At 37.0% G+C, this 13,430-nt stretch overlaps 3 protein-coding genes across 4 annotated transcripts in view; 2 read left to right on the top strand and 1 right to left on the bottom strand.

Annotated features, from left to right (window-relative positions):
• The first annotated feature begins 834 nt into the window (after positions 1-834).
• Positions 835-2,924, top strand: LOC142974534 (large ribosomal subunit protein mL62). The gene is made up of 5 exons (XM_076116935.1): positions 835-1,116; positions 1,196-1,297; positions 1,570-1,653; positions 1,948-2,117; positions 2,528-2,924. Exons 1-5 carry the CDS (start codon positions 964-966, stop codon positions 2,619-2,621), a joined length of 603 nt encoding a protein of 200 aa, XP_075973050.1. The 5' UTR covers positions 835-963; the 3' UTR covers positions 2,622-2,924.
• Positions 2,925-3,921: 997 nt separating this feature from the next.
• Cluap1 (clusterin associated protein 1) lies at positions 3,922-10,030 on the top strand. Its single transcript, XM_076116959.1, has 11 exons — positions 3,922-4,023; positions 4,217-4,422; positions 5,916-6,083; positions 6,431-6,526; positions 6,900-7,117; positions 7,479-7,611; positions 7,853-7,937; positions 8,049-8,147; positions 8,521-8,643; positions 9,002-9,103; positions 9,818-10,030. Exons 1-11 carry the CDS (start codon positions 4,002-4,004, stop codon positions 9,940-9,942), a joined length of 1,377 nt encoding a protein of 458 aa, XP_075973074.1. The 5' UTR covers positions 3,922-4,001; the 3' UTR covers positions 9,943-10,030.
• A 358-nt stretch (positions 10,031-10,388) lies between these two features.
• LOC142974552 (uncharacterized) overlaps positions 10,389-13,430 on the bottom strand; it is a 61,027-nt gene continuing 57,985 nt past the window's right edge. For both annotated transcript variants that reach the window (XM_076116956.1, XM_076116957.1), the window contains exon 7: positions 10,389-13,226. In XM_076116956.1, coding sequence (XP_075973071.1) covers positions 13,103-13,226 — 124 coding nt within the window. In that variant the 3' untranslated portion in view covers positions 10,389-13,102. The remainder of the gene's footprint in view (positions 13,227-13,430) is intronic.

Raw genomic sequence — 13,430 nt, 5'->3', positions numbered from 1 at the left:
TATCGTTGTCTAAATATTCTCTTAGAAACGTTAGAGGGCGCTGCAGAGCGGAACGGGATCCTAATTAAATTATCTGGAGCGTAACTGCGCGCGAGCATTTAATGCCTCATGTTTTTCTGACCAAGAATTAAAACTGGCAATTTTGTTAGCTTAGTATGGAAAAAAAACTATGAAAATGGTCATTTATTATAATATGCGAGGGTTTTTTATTTTCAAACTTTCTAAGACCGTCTTGGGTGCGCTGTTTTTGTGGTTATTGTACTTTATTTTTATATCATTTTAAAGCGATTTGCATTTAGAAACGTAGACATTTGTATCTAATGAGAGAGTGACGTCAGTGTATGTAGGTATTATTGTATGCAATTTGCCAATCATATACCCATACATACGCGTATATGTAAAGTAGGTATGCGTATTAACTAAGTCGCACGGTTTAGCTCGTATGTTGAGATAACAAGCTTTAATTTTTATCCTGGGTCTCGTCTACCTACAGTAACTTTCATCATTTTGGTTCAGTGGTTCAGCCCTGAAAGTGTTATTAGTAATTAGCACCTACATGCTCATGAATTAGTATTAGTATATGAGTAGAATAATAATAAGTATAACGATCGTACATGGCATTCAAAACCAGAATTTAAAAACGTATAGCTACTTTTTGTTTTCCAGACATTTTTTAGGACCGTTCAATTGACCGGAATTGGGGTAATTTCTTATACGTCAGTTGTAAAAGGAAAAGCCTTTTATGTCTTGAACCTTTCACCGGCTAAGGTTTTGTAATTGTTGTCTGTGGATATTAATCATCTGTGGCTTTTGACATTGTTGATGGCTGTCTTTGACATATGTCATAATCGATGATTTGAGGTTATGTCTAAATTAACGAGACTTGCGTTGTAAATAATGCAATAACTATTACATAAATCTGTCTTATTTTTTGTTATATTTGAAAGAAAAGTTATAACAATCATGGCGTTTGCGTCGCTGCGCTTTGGTCTCCAGAAAATGGTGCAGACAGCATCGTATACGACGATGTTGAAGCGCCCTATGTCGTACAAAAGTTCTATTTCTTTAGAGACCTTATATCCTAATAGTTCTCTCAAACTGTCTACACCAGCATTTGTAAGAACATTCGTAATTTTATTATACTTTATAATTTTTCGATATAGGTTATATTTATTATTTTATTTCACTGTTGCAGACCGCCGACCCGAATTCTAAGTTCAATGGCGTGATACCTATAAATAAGCTGGAAATAACATACAGTGCCAGTTCCGGACCTGGTGGACAGAATGTTAACAAGGTGTGTTGTCTATTACTTATTTCTGTACCTACTTTTGTTTCACTATATTCAACTTAAGACAGATAATAATAGGGACTCGTAAATAATTCAGAATGTAGCAATAAGGTACTGTGGAAAGAGCTTTATATAAAATCAAGTAATGTGGGCAAAGATTGATGAAGGAGATGTAAGAATAAAGGCTTTCTTTCAATTTCAAATTCTTTCAATCAGACTCCTGCAGTCTTTGCCTTCTTTTCTATGGTCAGATTGATATGTTTGATTTGTGCTTTCAGGTGCACACTAAGGTGGATGTGAGGTTTAAACCCAATGAGGCAGACTGGCTACACCCTGATGTCAAAGCTAAATTGATAGAAATTGTAAGTATAACTTTGAAAATTGTCAATAAGTAAACAGAATGAGACCTTTAAATCTTTATAGATATGATATTTCAAGAATAATCAATATTCACATTCTATGTGCCAATAGATAACAACAAAAAGTACATTTACTGCATTTAATAAATATGTTTCTGGCTTTATATCTATTGAATTATATGTTATAAATAGAATTAAATAAAACTTACATAATAATAACATTGTTAACTTTTATAATAAAAACAGCATTATTAATTTTACCATTATTTTTAAAAATGTATTTTTCTATGATTCCAGCATAGCAGCAAACTAACAAAGGATGGCTATCTGATTGTCAGGTCAGATACGACTCGTTCCCAACAGCTGAACTTAGCGGACTGCATGCAGAAGCTGCGCAATATCATCAGAGATGCCACTGTTACCAAGAGAGAACCTTCACCTGAGACCGTTGAGAGAATTAGACAGAGGTACAAAGCAATTAAAATATTATAGAGTTAATATGAACAGTGCAATGGCTCACAGAGAGTAAATAACAACATAACTGACCTTCCAGGCTTCCACTGCATCTCCCTTATTCCTTGCCTATTTGTCTTGTACCTATTTTTGCTTTTGTACACTGGCTTATTGCTATATTCAGACACACTAAGTATGTAATGGCCATTTAATCTATCTATTTAGACCATGTCTATCCACTCTTGAACATAATATGCTTCTTCCTTGATAGGCTATTTGACATCTCTGCTTGCAGCCCTACCCATTGAAAACAATGACATGCGCCGATGCCATTGAACATGTCCGTTACTGTCTTGCTTACTATTTAATATGTAGATGTGAAAAGCGGTTAAAGTTTTGCTTAAAATCTTCTCTTCTTTTGCAGACACTTGAAAGCATCTCGGCTCCGCGTAGCGATGAAGCGCGAAGCGTCGTTGAAGCGCGCCATGAAGCAAGCGCCCTCTCGCGTAGATTTATGATTCTACTATTAAATTGGGCATACATACATCGGCTGAGTCCGAACGTGCGAATCTGAGGAAACAATCAATATATAAAAGTTGGCAGATTGTGGATCCTCATATCATCATCAATTTAGTGGCAAAGAAAGGATATCTGAATGATAAACAAGTTACTCAAGAAATAGCAAAGTTGTATGGAGATAAGCATCAAGGGATTATTCCAGTGAAAGTGAGATCCACAGACGGATAGTTTTCTCAGATTGGCTCAGCCGCTAAGTTTGACTGTTGATAGTTATGTGTAATTAATATAATATTAGTTGTTTATTTTGTGTTTTTTATTTTATTTTCTCATCAGTTCTTTTATTTAGTTGAGATTGATGTGTCAGAAACATATCTCTTGGCTATATTAAAAGTATCAGCCTTTTGTGTATTCTGCTACCATACTATTTAAGCACCCGTTGCTGCAACTGCTGACTCGGTCATGTACGTGGATTGAACATAATGTTGGTAGCACATAAAGTATATCAAAACAATTTTTTGGTTCATTACCTAGCTCCTTTCTACAATTTATTTTAAAAAACGCCTACTTAAATAGTGTGAGCAAATTTGTATCTCGTCATTCATTGCTATTAAAGTTTCGTTTCAATTTTGTTTCTATTTTTTGTACAATATATGTGAATAGTCAAACTGCATTTATATAAAGAGATTCTATCATTATATAAATGTTTCGTATGCCCAATTTAGTAATAGCAATGATGCTATTACAATGTGTTGTTAAACAAAGTAAACCTAATGCTCTAGGGAGTAGTGTTTTAGATACTGATATAACAACATTAGATTTAAAAAATAATGATTAAGACCGTATTTACGCGTTGCTTCCGTAATATAGGTATGTACCTAACAGTATATTCGATAGTATATAAATTAATTTTTAATATTTTAATTTAGTAAGTAGGTACAATTACAACATCTTTTATTTGTTTTGTGTAAGTAATTTTGGAAATTGTAGACCTAGATCTAAAAATACTTGAAAACTATTTAAAGTTATTAAAAGTAAATAGGTACCCGAGTGACTAGTTTGAATGCCATTTCAATAAATATTGTATTATCTAGGAATAAACATAAATAAATAAATTACGCTGTTTTCTTTTATATGAAATATTTTGTACCTACCAAAGAACCGAGATAAAAACGAACTTCTACAAAATTACTAAATTAATTTGTGGAGTAAGTACTCTTTCGTTAAAGCATAGAGACGACTACAGACTTTTTATAATCATACATATGGTTGTCATAGCAACACGTCACTGTCCACTGTAAACAAAACTCTTGACATTGGTGAATTTTGTCATTGCGATTTATTTACATTTCTTTATTTGTTACAATATTACTGTATTTACCATGTCTTACCGAGATTTAAGAAGTAAGCTTTTTTTGTTCATATACACCCACACATCTAATAATAGAGTTACTTGCCCCTACTTCAAAACTTAAACCAAAACAAGCTACTAATCGTAACGCAACACGAAACAGATTAAGTATCAATTTTAATGAAAATATTAATTGGAAAGTTATTCAGGTAAGTATGAAGTAAACAGTTTCCATTTAAAACTTAGATTTCAGCGAAGCCATGCGAGTCCTGGGCTTCCCAAAGCCGATATCCCTGGAGAGCTTCAGGGTCCCTAACTGGGAGTTGATGGAGGAGTGCCTGCGGTGGCTGGCGGCCAGGGTTGAGCCTGATGCAGAGCTGGCGGGCGGCGCCGGGGGCAAGGACACTGTGGAACAGAGGGTCGCACTTGTTACGCATGCTATTACACTTTTTGTAAGTAGCACAAGCATTATCATCCAAATTAGGTAGTTTAATAACTACTTGTCACAGTCTTATTCCTGATGGAAATAACTGTCATGCTGAGCGTAACATCCCTCGCATCCACAATTTCGAGTCACAAACGAAAGTCGCTGACCCGCTGACATTTGTAGACGATTTAATGTTGGCAACTCTTTACTTAAAGGCGCTTCTAAACGGGCCATATTTTCCTGCAATATGTGGCTGCAACATAGTGGCCGGACATATTGCGAGCAACTCCAGCCATACTACGCAATATTGCAGCAATATTGCAGCAATGTCTCAGACATATAGCCACACATTTTTGATATTGCAGTGAATGGCCGATATTGTTTTGATAGGTTGCCGGACGATCGCTGAGCTACCGATTTTACTGCAATGTTGCCCGGCCAGTTTTATTGTTGTTTCAGTCGCTCACTCTTGTTATGATATAGTGCATCCTTTTCTACGCGATTTATATTTATTTTATCATTTATTATTCAATTAAAGGCGCTTCTAAACGGGCCATATTTTCCTGCAATATGTGGCTGCACTATTGGCTACTTATTGCTCGGCCATCACAAAAATATTTTATTGCAACGATGGCCGAGCAATCTATGGCCGAGCCATGTGTTGCAATATGTCTGTCAATAGTATGGAGCATGATGCAGACTCCTAAACGGGCCACACAAACCGGCAATAATGGCTGACGAAATCACACTCGTCGCAGCAGCCTATATTGTTTTACAAGAAAAATCAAAAAGGCAAAAGCAGAGACAGTGGATTCGACCTTACTTAAATAGGCGACGAAATCTTCCATGTAGGTATATAGGCTTCTGCGACACTCGTCGCAGCAGCCTATATCGTTTTACGAGAAAAATCAAAAAGGAAAAAGCAGAGACAGTGGATTCGACCTTACGCCAATAGGCGTAAAACATTAGACAATTTATGTCAAGAATTAATGCTTGATAAAAAATTGAATAATAAATGATAAAATAAATATAAATCGCGTAGAAAAGGATGCACTATATCATAACAAGAGTGAGCGACTGAAACAACAATAAAGGTGGCCGGGCAACATTGCAGTAAAATCGGTAGCTCAGCGATCGTCCGGCAACCTATCAAAACAATATCGGCCATTCGCTGCAATATCAAAAATGTGTGGCTATATGTCTGAGACATTGCTGCAATATTGCTGCAATATTGCGTAGTATGGCTGGAGTTGCTCGCAATATGTCCGGCCACTATGTTGCAGCCACATATTGCAGGAAAATATGGCCCGTTTAGAAGCGCCTTCACCGATACTCGCTATAGATTTGCGTAGCCTTGTCTATGAAGGACCTAAATTGCCGACAGCCGACAATTTTGGTATGTAAGTAGGTTACATTAGCCCAGCAAGTTTGTAGGCGAGATATAGTTTTGATTAAACTTAAAATGGTATATTCATCTCACGACACCCACTTTACTAAAACGAAAAATCCTTTTCGTAGCACTCCCGCGCGAACATAAAGTTGAATGGCAAGAAGATATACGGCGCGGACGGGTGGGCGGTGCGCGAGCTGATGAAGGTGGCCACGCTACTCCGCACCGCGCTGGAGGCTCCTGCCAATGACGACCAGCACCACGACCACACTGTCAGCTATGACTTCAGCAGTCGGGTGAGCTTGTTCACACATTGTTAGACTAATAGCGAAACACCGAGAAACAGAAGATCAAAATGATGTCCGGATACGGTATTTTGATCTCCCGTTTCATAATAACATTGATTGACTAGCAAAACATTAGACCGTTTCGTATTATGTTGGTAGATGAAAATTTGTGTTTGGCGGTTTATAAATAGTTTTTAGATTTCGTTCGTTTGATCCACGGTATCAAACAAACGAATCTAAAAACTTTTAATTATGTTTATGCAAAACTTCATCAATATGCTTCGATTCTTAAGCAGCGGAAGCGTAAAGACCGTTAGACGTTTTACAAGCTGAGTGACTGTTTGATATTGTTCTAGTTGGGTGAAATAAAACAGGCTCGCGCTCTCGCCACGGACATCACCGCACAAGGCGCTTTCATTTATGATCTGTTGGCCAAGGAGCCTGAGAATAAGGTTAGTATCAGTAACATCAGTATCTAGGTATTATCAATTTTATTTGTGCCTTCTTTTGTTTCATTACCTGATGTTACTGGACTGTTGCCAATGAATTACACGACGCAAATGTTAACTACCGAAAAACACTCATACAACATCGCATAACAACTTTACATCAACAACTCTTAATCACAATTTAAACATATCTATGTTAAAGTTAACGTTTCACATTTTTAAACAAATATAAAAAACGATGCTTTTAAAAATAATCCAAAGCGGTTTGCGTAAACTTAAATTCAACTACCCTACGCACTGAAAACATAAGATAAAAACCATTTTTTTGCTCTCGTTACTTTATGATGTTTTTGTTGATCAATGTTTGCATCTTTAGGAGCATCGTGAGCAGGCACTAGCCCGTCCCCTGGACATGTCAGCGATGGAGGCCCACGTGAAGCGCGCGCTGGACGCGGCTGCTGCGCAGGTGTCTGCCGCCAGGGATCAGATCGACAACGTGGCCGCCAGCGAGGCCGCGCTCGACGCCAAGCTGGACCGCAAGCGAGCCGAGCTGCTGCGAGCTGAGAAGAGACTGCATACCGTGCAGAAAATCAAGTAAGTTGGCTTGTATACTTTAAATAACAATAACAAAACGTCTACAGAATGCGTGCGAAATTTTGTCTATTAACTGATCAAAGCTGACTTATTCTTCTAGTAGTTGATTCATTTCAAATTGTCTGGGAGCAGTAATGGCCCACTACTCTAAATATTTACCTTCCACGTATGTGGTTGAGAGCCCGAATCCGAGGCAATACATCAATGACTTTTTGAAAATAATGCGTTGCGGTGAAGCAAAACCTAAAAGTTCTTGAATGGATGCAAAATTTTATTTAACCAGCGTAGTGAGACACTCGCTCATTTCGGGAGCAGGCCTTGCCCGGCAATGGAACAGTAATGAGTTCTTATTTTTATGTAGACCAGCGTACCAGGGTGAGCTGACAGCTCTGGAGAGCGAGATAGAGCAGCTGTGGGAGCAATACGTGCTGCGTTATCGTTGTGTTGAAGCGCTCAAACATCAGCTTAGTGTACTTGAGAGCGCGCAGGCTGAGGTGAGCACTTGTTACCTTCTTCATCTAGTACTCTACGTGCCAAATAACTTTGGTGTGTCTGAATGTAACAACAAACCACTGCTAGAAAAAAAAATAGAGACTATAGATAGGTGACCTACGATTCCTGTTTTTATTGTTGTCACTGCGTTTTCGTATAGCTCTTGTATAACTATGTTCAAATATCATTTTTGTTGTACTAGAGCCGGTAGGAATTTAATGCTATAAAATATTGCACACACAGGAAGCTGAAGAGCAGCAAGCAGCCATCATGCAACTGATACACAAATACGAAGCCGAGGATGTACTAGGAAAATTAAGTGATTCCGGTGAGTGACTAAATACGTTCAGCAGTTTTTACTTCACAACAAAGAAACATCCACACAATATCACACTTATTATGTTAGTAGGATTTAGTATATTATTATCTTGTTGCGCAGAGGAGATGGACTCGAGTGATGATGGCAAAGACTTAAGTGAAGTGAAGCAGCCGCGACCGGCTACCAGACCCAAGACACGATTGAGGATTAAAACGGCGGGTAAGCTATTATTATCTTAATATTATCTTCATAGAAAAAATAAGGGCGAAGTGTATGTGATAGGTTTAAGCGTTGAGACCTGGGTCAGACCAATAAGTTATTCCTGAGGTTCTGTTCTGGAGCTCTTGGTGATTATCTGGAGTTACCTAGTTGAGGTCATAGAACTTCTTGCCTCAGAAAGCACGAGAAGTCGACTATTCTTAGTTGAATCTCTCGTTGGTTGTATCTGTTACGGGAATAGGAGAAGACAGTGTCTCTGTCTGTATTGTGCATGCATTTCGACGTTAGAAATTTATTTCTATTGCAATGTTCACTGGTTTCAACAAAACTGGTCGCCGTAGCTGAATATCGTCACGTCAATATTGTCACTCAGGTGCAGCAGCAGCGGAGGCTCGTCGCGCGTTCGGCAGCATGGCGGCGCGAGACTCACTCGACGAGATACGAGACGAGGACGACTCGCGCTCCGACTCCGACTTCTCCGATAGACAGATCTATGGTACGTAGAACACATCACAAAAGTCACATTACTTGACCAAAGACGTTCTTACAGACAGTTGCGATGACTGCTCGGTAAACAATCAGTGGGTTAAGCAACCTTTATGTCACAGTCCATCTGTCCATAGATGGGTAGTGGTATTTGAACTAAACGTTACAGTGCATCGAAGGGCACGGTAGTTGTCGGCTGTTACCTGTTAAGATAAGAGTAATTAAAGGCGTTGTAAGGTCACTTGTAATGTAACCCGATTTTTTTTTGTGTTTTGTGGATTGTGTGAGTGGCACTATACTATGTAATTTTAATAGTGTAAGGTTGTGTCGGTAGCTTCGAGTGAAATATATTTATATTTTTATGGCAGGTGGTGGTGACGTGCCATCTCGCTGGTCCCGAGCACGACCGCGGCCCGCTACACGTACTCTTGCCACCGCTGACGACGATGAGTTCGCTGATCTTATTGAAGGTATGAGAGCCTTTTATATCATAAAGAATGGACCATGTGGGGAACTTACTTTAATCTGCAGAGGTGTTTTAATTCCCTCAAAGGTTTAGCTTGTAGTAACTACAATGGAGAATGTTAACAAATTTGGATTATTAGCTCTCCATATTCTCTGTTAAAAATAAAAAATACTAGTGAAAGAATTACTTTGATACGTCAATTAGTTTCCGATTTATAAGTAAAGCAAGTTGTAACCGCGCGAGTCGGTGTGACGTCATTGTACATTACGCTAAGTCTGGCTCACATAGTCTTTTTTAATAATATTTACTATTATTACACTTTAAATGTAATAAGCAGACGAAAACACAACAAAATACTGCATAAGCTATTACATCTAGGGCTGTAGACTTGATATTAAGCGGGACGCGGCCCGCGCGGCATGGTGTACTATGACGTCACGCTGTTAGCGGGACTCGATATTTTTTGAAACTTTGAATGCTTGTAAAATCAAAACTACTTGGTATTTTTGACTAAAACAAAAACTAGTTTTCATGTACATGTACAGGCTTTACTGAGTCAAAATTTCAAGCGATTTGGCATACCTAGTAACATTCTCCATTATTGTTTCTTTACAAATGTTCAGATAATTATCTCTCTTTTGCAATATATCGAATATTTATAAAGATGTGAATCAGATGAAGCTGAGGAAATAAAGTAGTTATTTATCATTTGTGGTAGGAGTGGAGAGCGGCGAGGCGGGTGACTCTCTGGGCAGCTCGTCAGAGAGTGAGCTGCGTCTGACGAGCGCCCGGCCCAGCGCGGCGCCCGGACGTGCCTCCGCGCTCAGTGACAATGAGTTTTAAACATGAATTCATTACATAGAACTAATTAAATAGCGGTTTGTACTACACGTATACGCGGGAATACATTACAATTGACATATTTTTTGTATTTTGTTTCCTTATTTATTGCAACCCAACAAACTTTTGGTTATATTTTCCGGGCAATACCTTTTGGGTTTTATATTTTTCGTTTGCTCATTAGTAAGGTCGGAATAAAGATGGAGTTCGTTTGTTACTCTATCGAGAAGTACAAAGGCAGTTCGTAATCTAGATATACCACATGTGTGATTCCAACCAACCAAAGAAACCGAAGTAAGGTATAAATAAATACATTGCTGTCCTGAGCAAGAGTCCGCCCGGAATTAAAAAAAGGTTTGGCCTTATGTCCACCACGCTGGCCAAGTACTCGTGAAAGACTGCATTATTTTAAGAACTGTCTTTATAAAGTTAGGAATAAAACAATACTATCCATAAAAAAATATATTTATTGTCGAAGCTGTCACAATAAATAACTGAGTTATATAATATATTATACACCACCCGACATATACACGAGTATTTACAAGGTATCTTTACAGTCTCCACGTTTGTCCGTACATCAGTAACAATAGTCTTATAGCTATAAATATAGTATAGTCTAGTTTTATATTAGTAATCTCTAGTGGACTCTATAACATGGATTATATTAAATACACACGGTTTAAACAATGAAATTGTATGTCTCTATGGCGCAGTCGGCAGTGTGTGCAACTGCCGTGCAGAGGTCTTAGGTTTGAATCCCCGGCCGGACCGGAAAAAAGTTTTATAATTTCTTGAGATTTAGTGAATTGCCCTGTTATTAAGTTTAGGTTGTAGACCTCCATGCTTTAATGAGCACGTAAAGCCATCGATCCTGCGCCTGACCTCTTGTCACGATTTTAAACCGTCGCCAGTGAACATTTCTATAATAATTCACTTGAACCGTGTGTCACATTAAGTTTCTAAGATATAAACAACCCATATAAACATACAATGGTAACAAAGTTACAACTTTTAGAACACTAATCCTAAGAAACAAACTCAGAAATTTTAAGAAAAGTAAAATATAACATTTTAACACGGTATTTTATACTGTGCACATATTTACGTCAACAATAACTAATATTTCAACAAAACCAAAATTTCACTCAAGATAAATTGATTATTTTCACATAATTTTCATAAAATTTAAATCTTCTAAATCTACCTTAATGGGCAAAAGTACGAATCCAGAAATCTATTAAGACACTTGATATTTTTTTTACCGAACATCGAATTTGTGCTGAAACTTCGGATCTACAGTTTCACAGTTTATTTTCAAGTTTCAACAACGAATGTGTGATAAAACCTGGTAAATTTCTTTATAATAAGCTATCCTGTAGATGTTTAGAAGAGGTGATAATTAGACCAGGCCTATATGCAGCATTTGACATAATTATGTGCACAGTAAAAAAATACAAGTAATAATAATCTTAAAGTACAACCTTAGAAATACTTTACAACCTTAGACGAAATAAATTCTTTTAAATGAATAGAATTGAGCAAAATTTAGATGTTTATATTTACACCAATCGTAGGGATCGCAATTTGGCACCGTTTAGGTACATTGGACTTTCGTATTATATGTACAAACACACTTGACAATCTATGAGTAAGTTATAACTAAGATCCACAGTTATGGAGACATTTTACCATTATTCACAAGACCAAATTAAAAATATTTTGGACCACTTTCATTTCTGCCTGACAAGTTTCTAATAAATGTCAAATAACACGCATGAATTTCAATCAAATTTTGAATTTATCAGCAAGATAAGGCAATATTCAGTAGTTGTGACCTTAGGCTTATATTATTTAACTAACAGTTAATTTCCTTCTTCCTACCGATCCGTGTTAAGAAAACGCAGTAAATTTAAATGAGATTAACATTGTTAATGGTAAAACGAGGGTGTATTTCATACACTTCCGCCTAAGCCTTCGGATACAAAAGTTGTGATATTATATTTATTATGTATGTAAAATATCTCCATAAATGTTGCAGGTATAAAACTAGATAAATAGAGACTTAAAACAGAGTATAACACAGATATTTGACGATACGTATATTTGTATACAAGTTCATGTTAGTAACGTGTTAGTTTAGTGTCTTTTATACAAGCGACGAATCTTTTCATTGTTTTATAAAATGTAATAATTGATAAAGGGTGGTGAACTACTAATTTACTAATCACTTTAGTAATAAAATTTACTTACTTGAATTATAAAATGATCCAAGTAAACGATTAAAAAACGCGATGACTTGTTTATATTTTTATTATACTTTTGAAAATAGTTCCAAGAGATCATATTCTAAGCCAAAATCTTTCGTATTATATAAAAGATTTATCCCAAAATGATATAACAATTAAGTTTTTAGGTAGAGGTTAATTATTTTTTACTTAATGATACGCGCTTGCAAGTTCCATTATGATACTCCGTGAGTGTTAGTAAGTAAAGTTAATTAAATTAAACATTAAATGTATTTGACTTACAGTAAGTGGAAATATTTACATTTTGTAACTTATAAAGCTACCTTGTTAAGTTTGGTATGATATGCTTACACAGTTAGTTAGATATAAAACGAACTTAACACTAAAATATATTCGATTATTTATACATTTGAATAAATTACGTGACGCTATTTTATATAACTTAAACCAATGACGATTTTTCATAATAAATAATAGTATGAAAGATAATTTCGTTGGAACAAATGTGTCATACATTTTATTAGTAAAATGTATTTAAGCGCCACTTTATTCGAGACGGATACTTTGTGAAACAACCACTAAAGTACTGTAGCCATGCCCCACTTTTCCTATACAGAATATTTTTTATATAGATATTATTACATTTTAGTATATGATGTGTCAAATAACAGGCTTTATACATTCAGAAAGACCCAGAAAACAAATCTCTATCTTTTCCCATTTTTACCCGCTGTTCAGTATAGGCTTAAAAAAATTACGACTGCTTTTGGTATCGTATTTGGAAAGTTCATAGAAATAAGAGCTGCTGCATAATTATCAACCAATTACATTTCCTATCTGAAGCTTTTAATGGAAACCTGACACGTGGAGTGATGGCGGGACAGTGGACAGTGGTATCTAAAGCAGCAAGTATGTTAAGCGAGGTCGTGATGTGAGTGGCTGGTGTCGCTAGTGGCCGACGTGGACGCGAGCGAGTCGTGCTGCTCCGCCGCGTGTCGGCTCTCGTCGCACACCGCTATGAACTGCTCCGCGTATGCTCTGAAACAGGCAGTGAGTATTGAAGTCTGGGTTCAAGCAGTCGGAAATGCTTTAGGTCAGGTTTTTCCGTTGTTAGTTCTATCTCTATTATTTGTCACACACAAGCGGGCAAATGGCCTACGACATGGTGTAGACATGATAAGCGAAATAGGGCGATTTCCCTCGACATAATGAAGCGATCTAGCACGATTTCTGTCGTCGACG

Source organism: Anticarsia gemmatalis, chromosome 8 (assembly GCF_050436995.1).
Source record: "Anticarsia gemmatalis isolate Benzon Research Colony breed Stoneville strain chromosome 8, ilAntGemm2 primary, whole genome shotgun sequence".
Classification (NCBI taxonomy): domain Eukaryota; kingdom Metazoa; phylum Arthropoda; class Insecta; order Lepidoptera; family Erebidae; genus Anticarsia; species Anticarsia gemmatalis.
The sequence above is the reverse complement of the archived record's forward strand: the minus strand, read 5'-3'. Positions and strand labels throughout refer to the sequence as shown.

Excerpts from the sequence above, each read along its gene's own strand:
- Cluap1 (XM_076116959.1), top strand. The coding sequence starts at position 4,002 with ATGTCTTACCGAGATTTAAGAA. Across the intron at positions 7,118-7,478 it reads CATACCGTGCAGAAAATCAA|ACCAGCGTACCAGGGTGAGC; the intron begins GTAAGTTGGCTT and ends ATTTTTATGTAG. Across the intron at positions 7,938-8,048 it reads AGGAAAATTAAGTGATTCCG|AGGAGATGGACTCGAGTGAT; the intron begins GTGAGTGACTAA and ends CTTGTTGCGCAG.
- LOC142974534 (XM_076116935.1), top strand. The coding sequence starts at position 964 with ATGGCGTTTGCGTCGCTGCGCTTTGGTCTCCAGAAAATGGTGCAGACA. Across the intron at positions 1,654-1,947 it reads AAGCTAAATTGATAGAAATT|CATAGCAGCAAACTAACAAA; the intron begins GTAAGTATAACT and ends CTATGATTCCAG. Across the intron at positions 2,118-2,527 it reads GTTGAGAGAATTAGACAGAG|ACACTTGAAAGCATCTCGGC; the intron begins GTACAAAGCAAT and ends CTTCTTTTGCAG.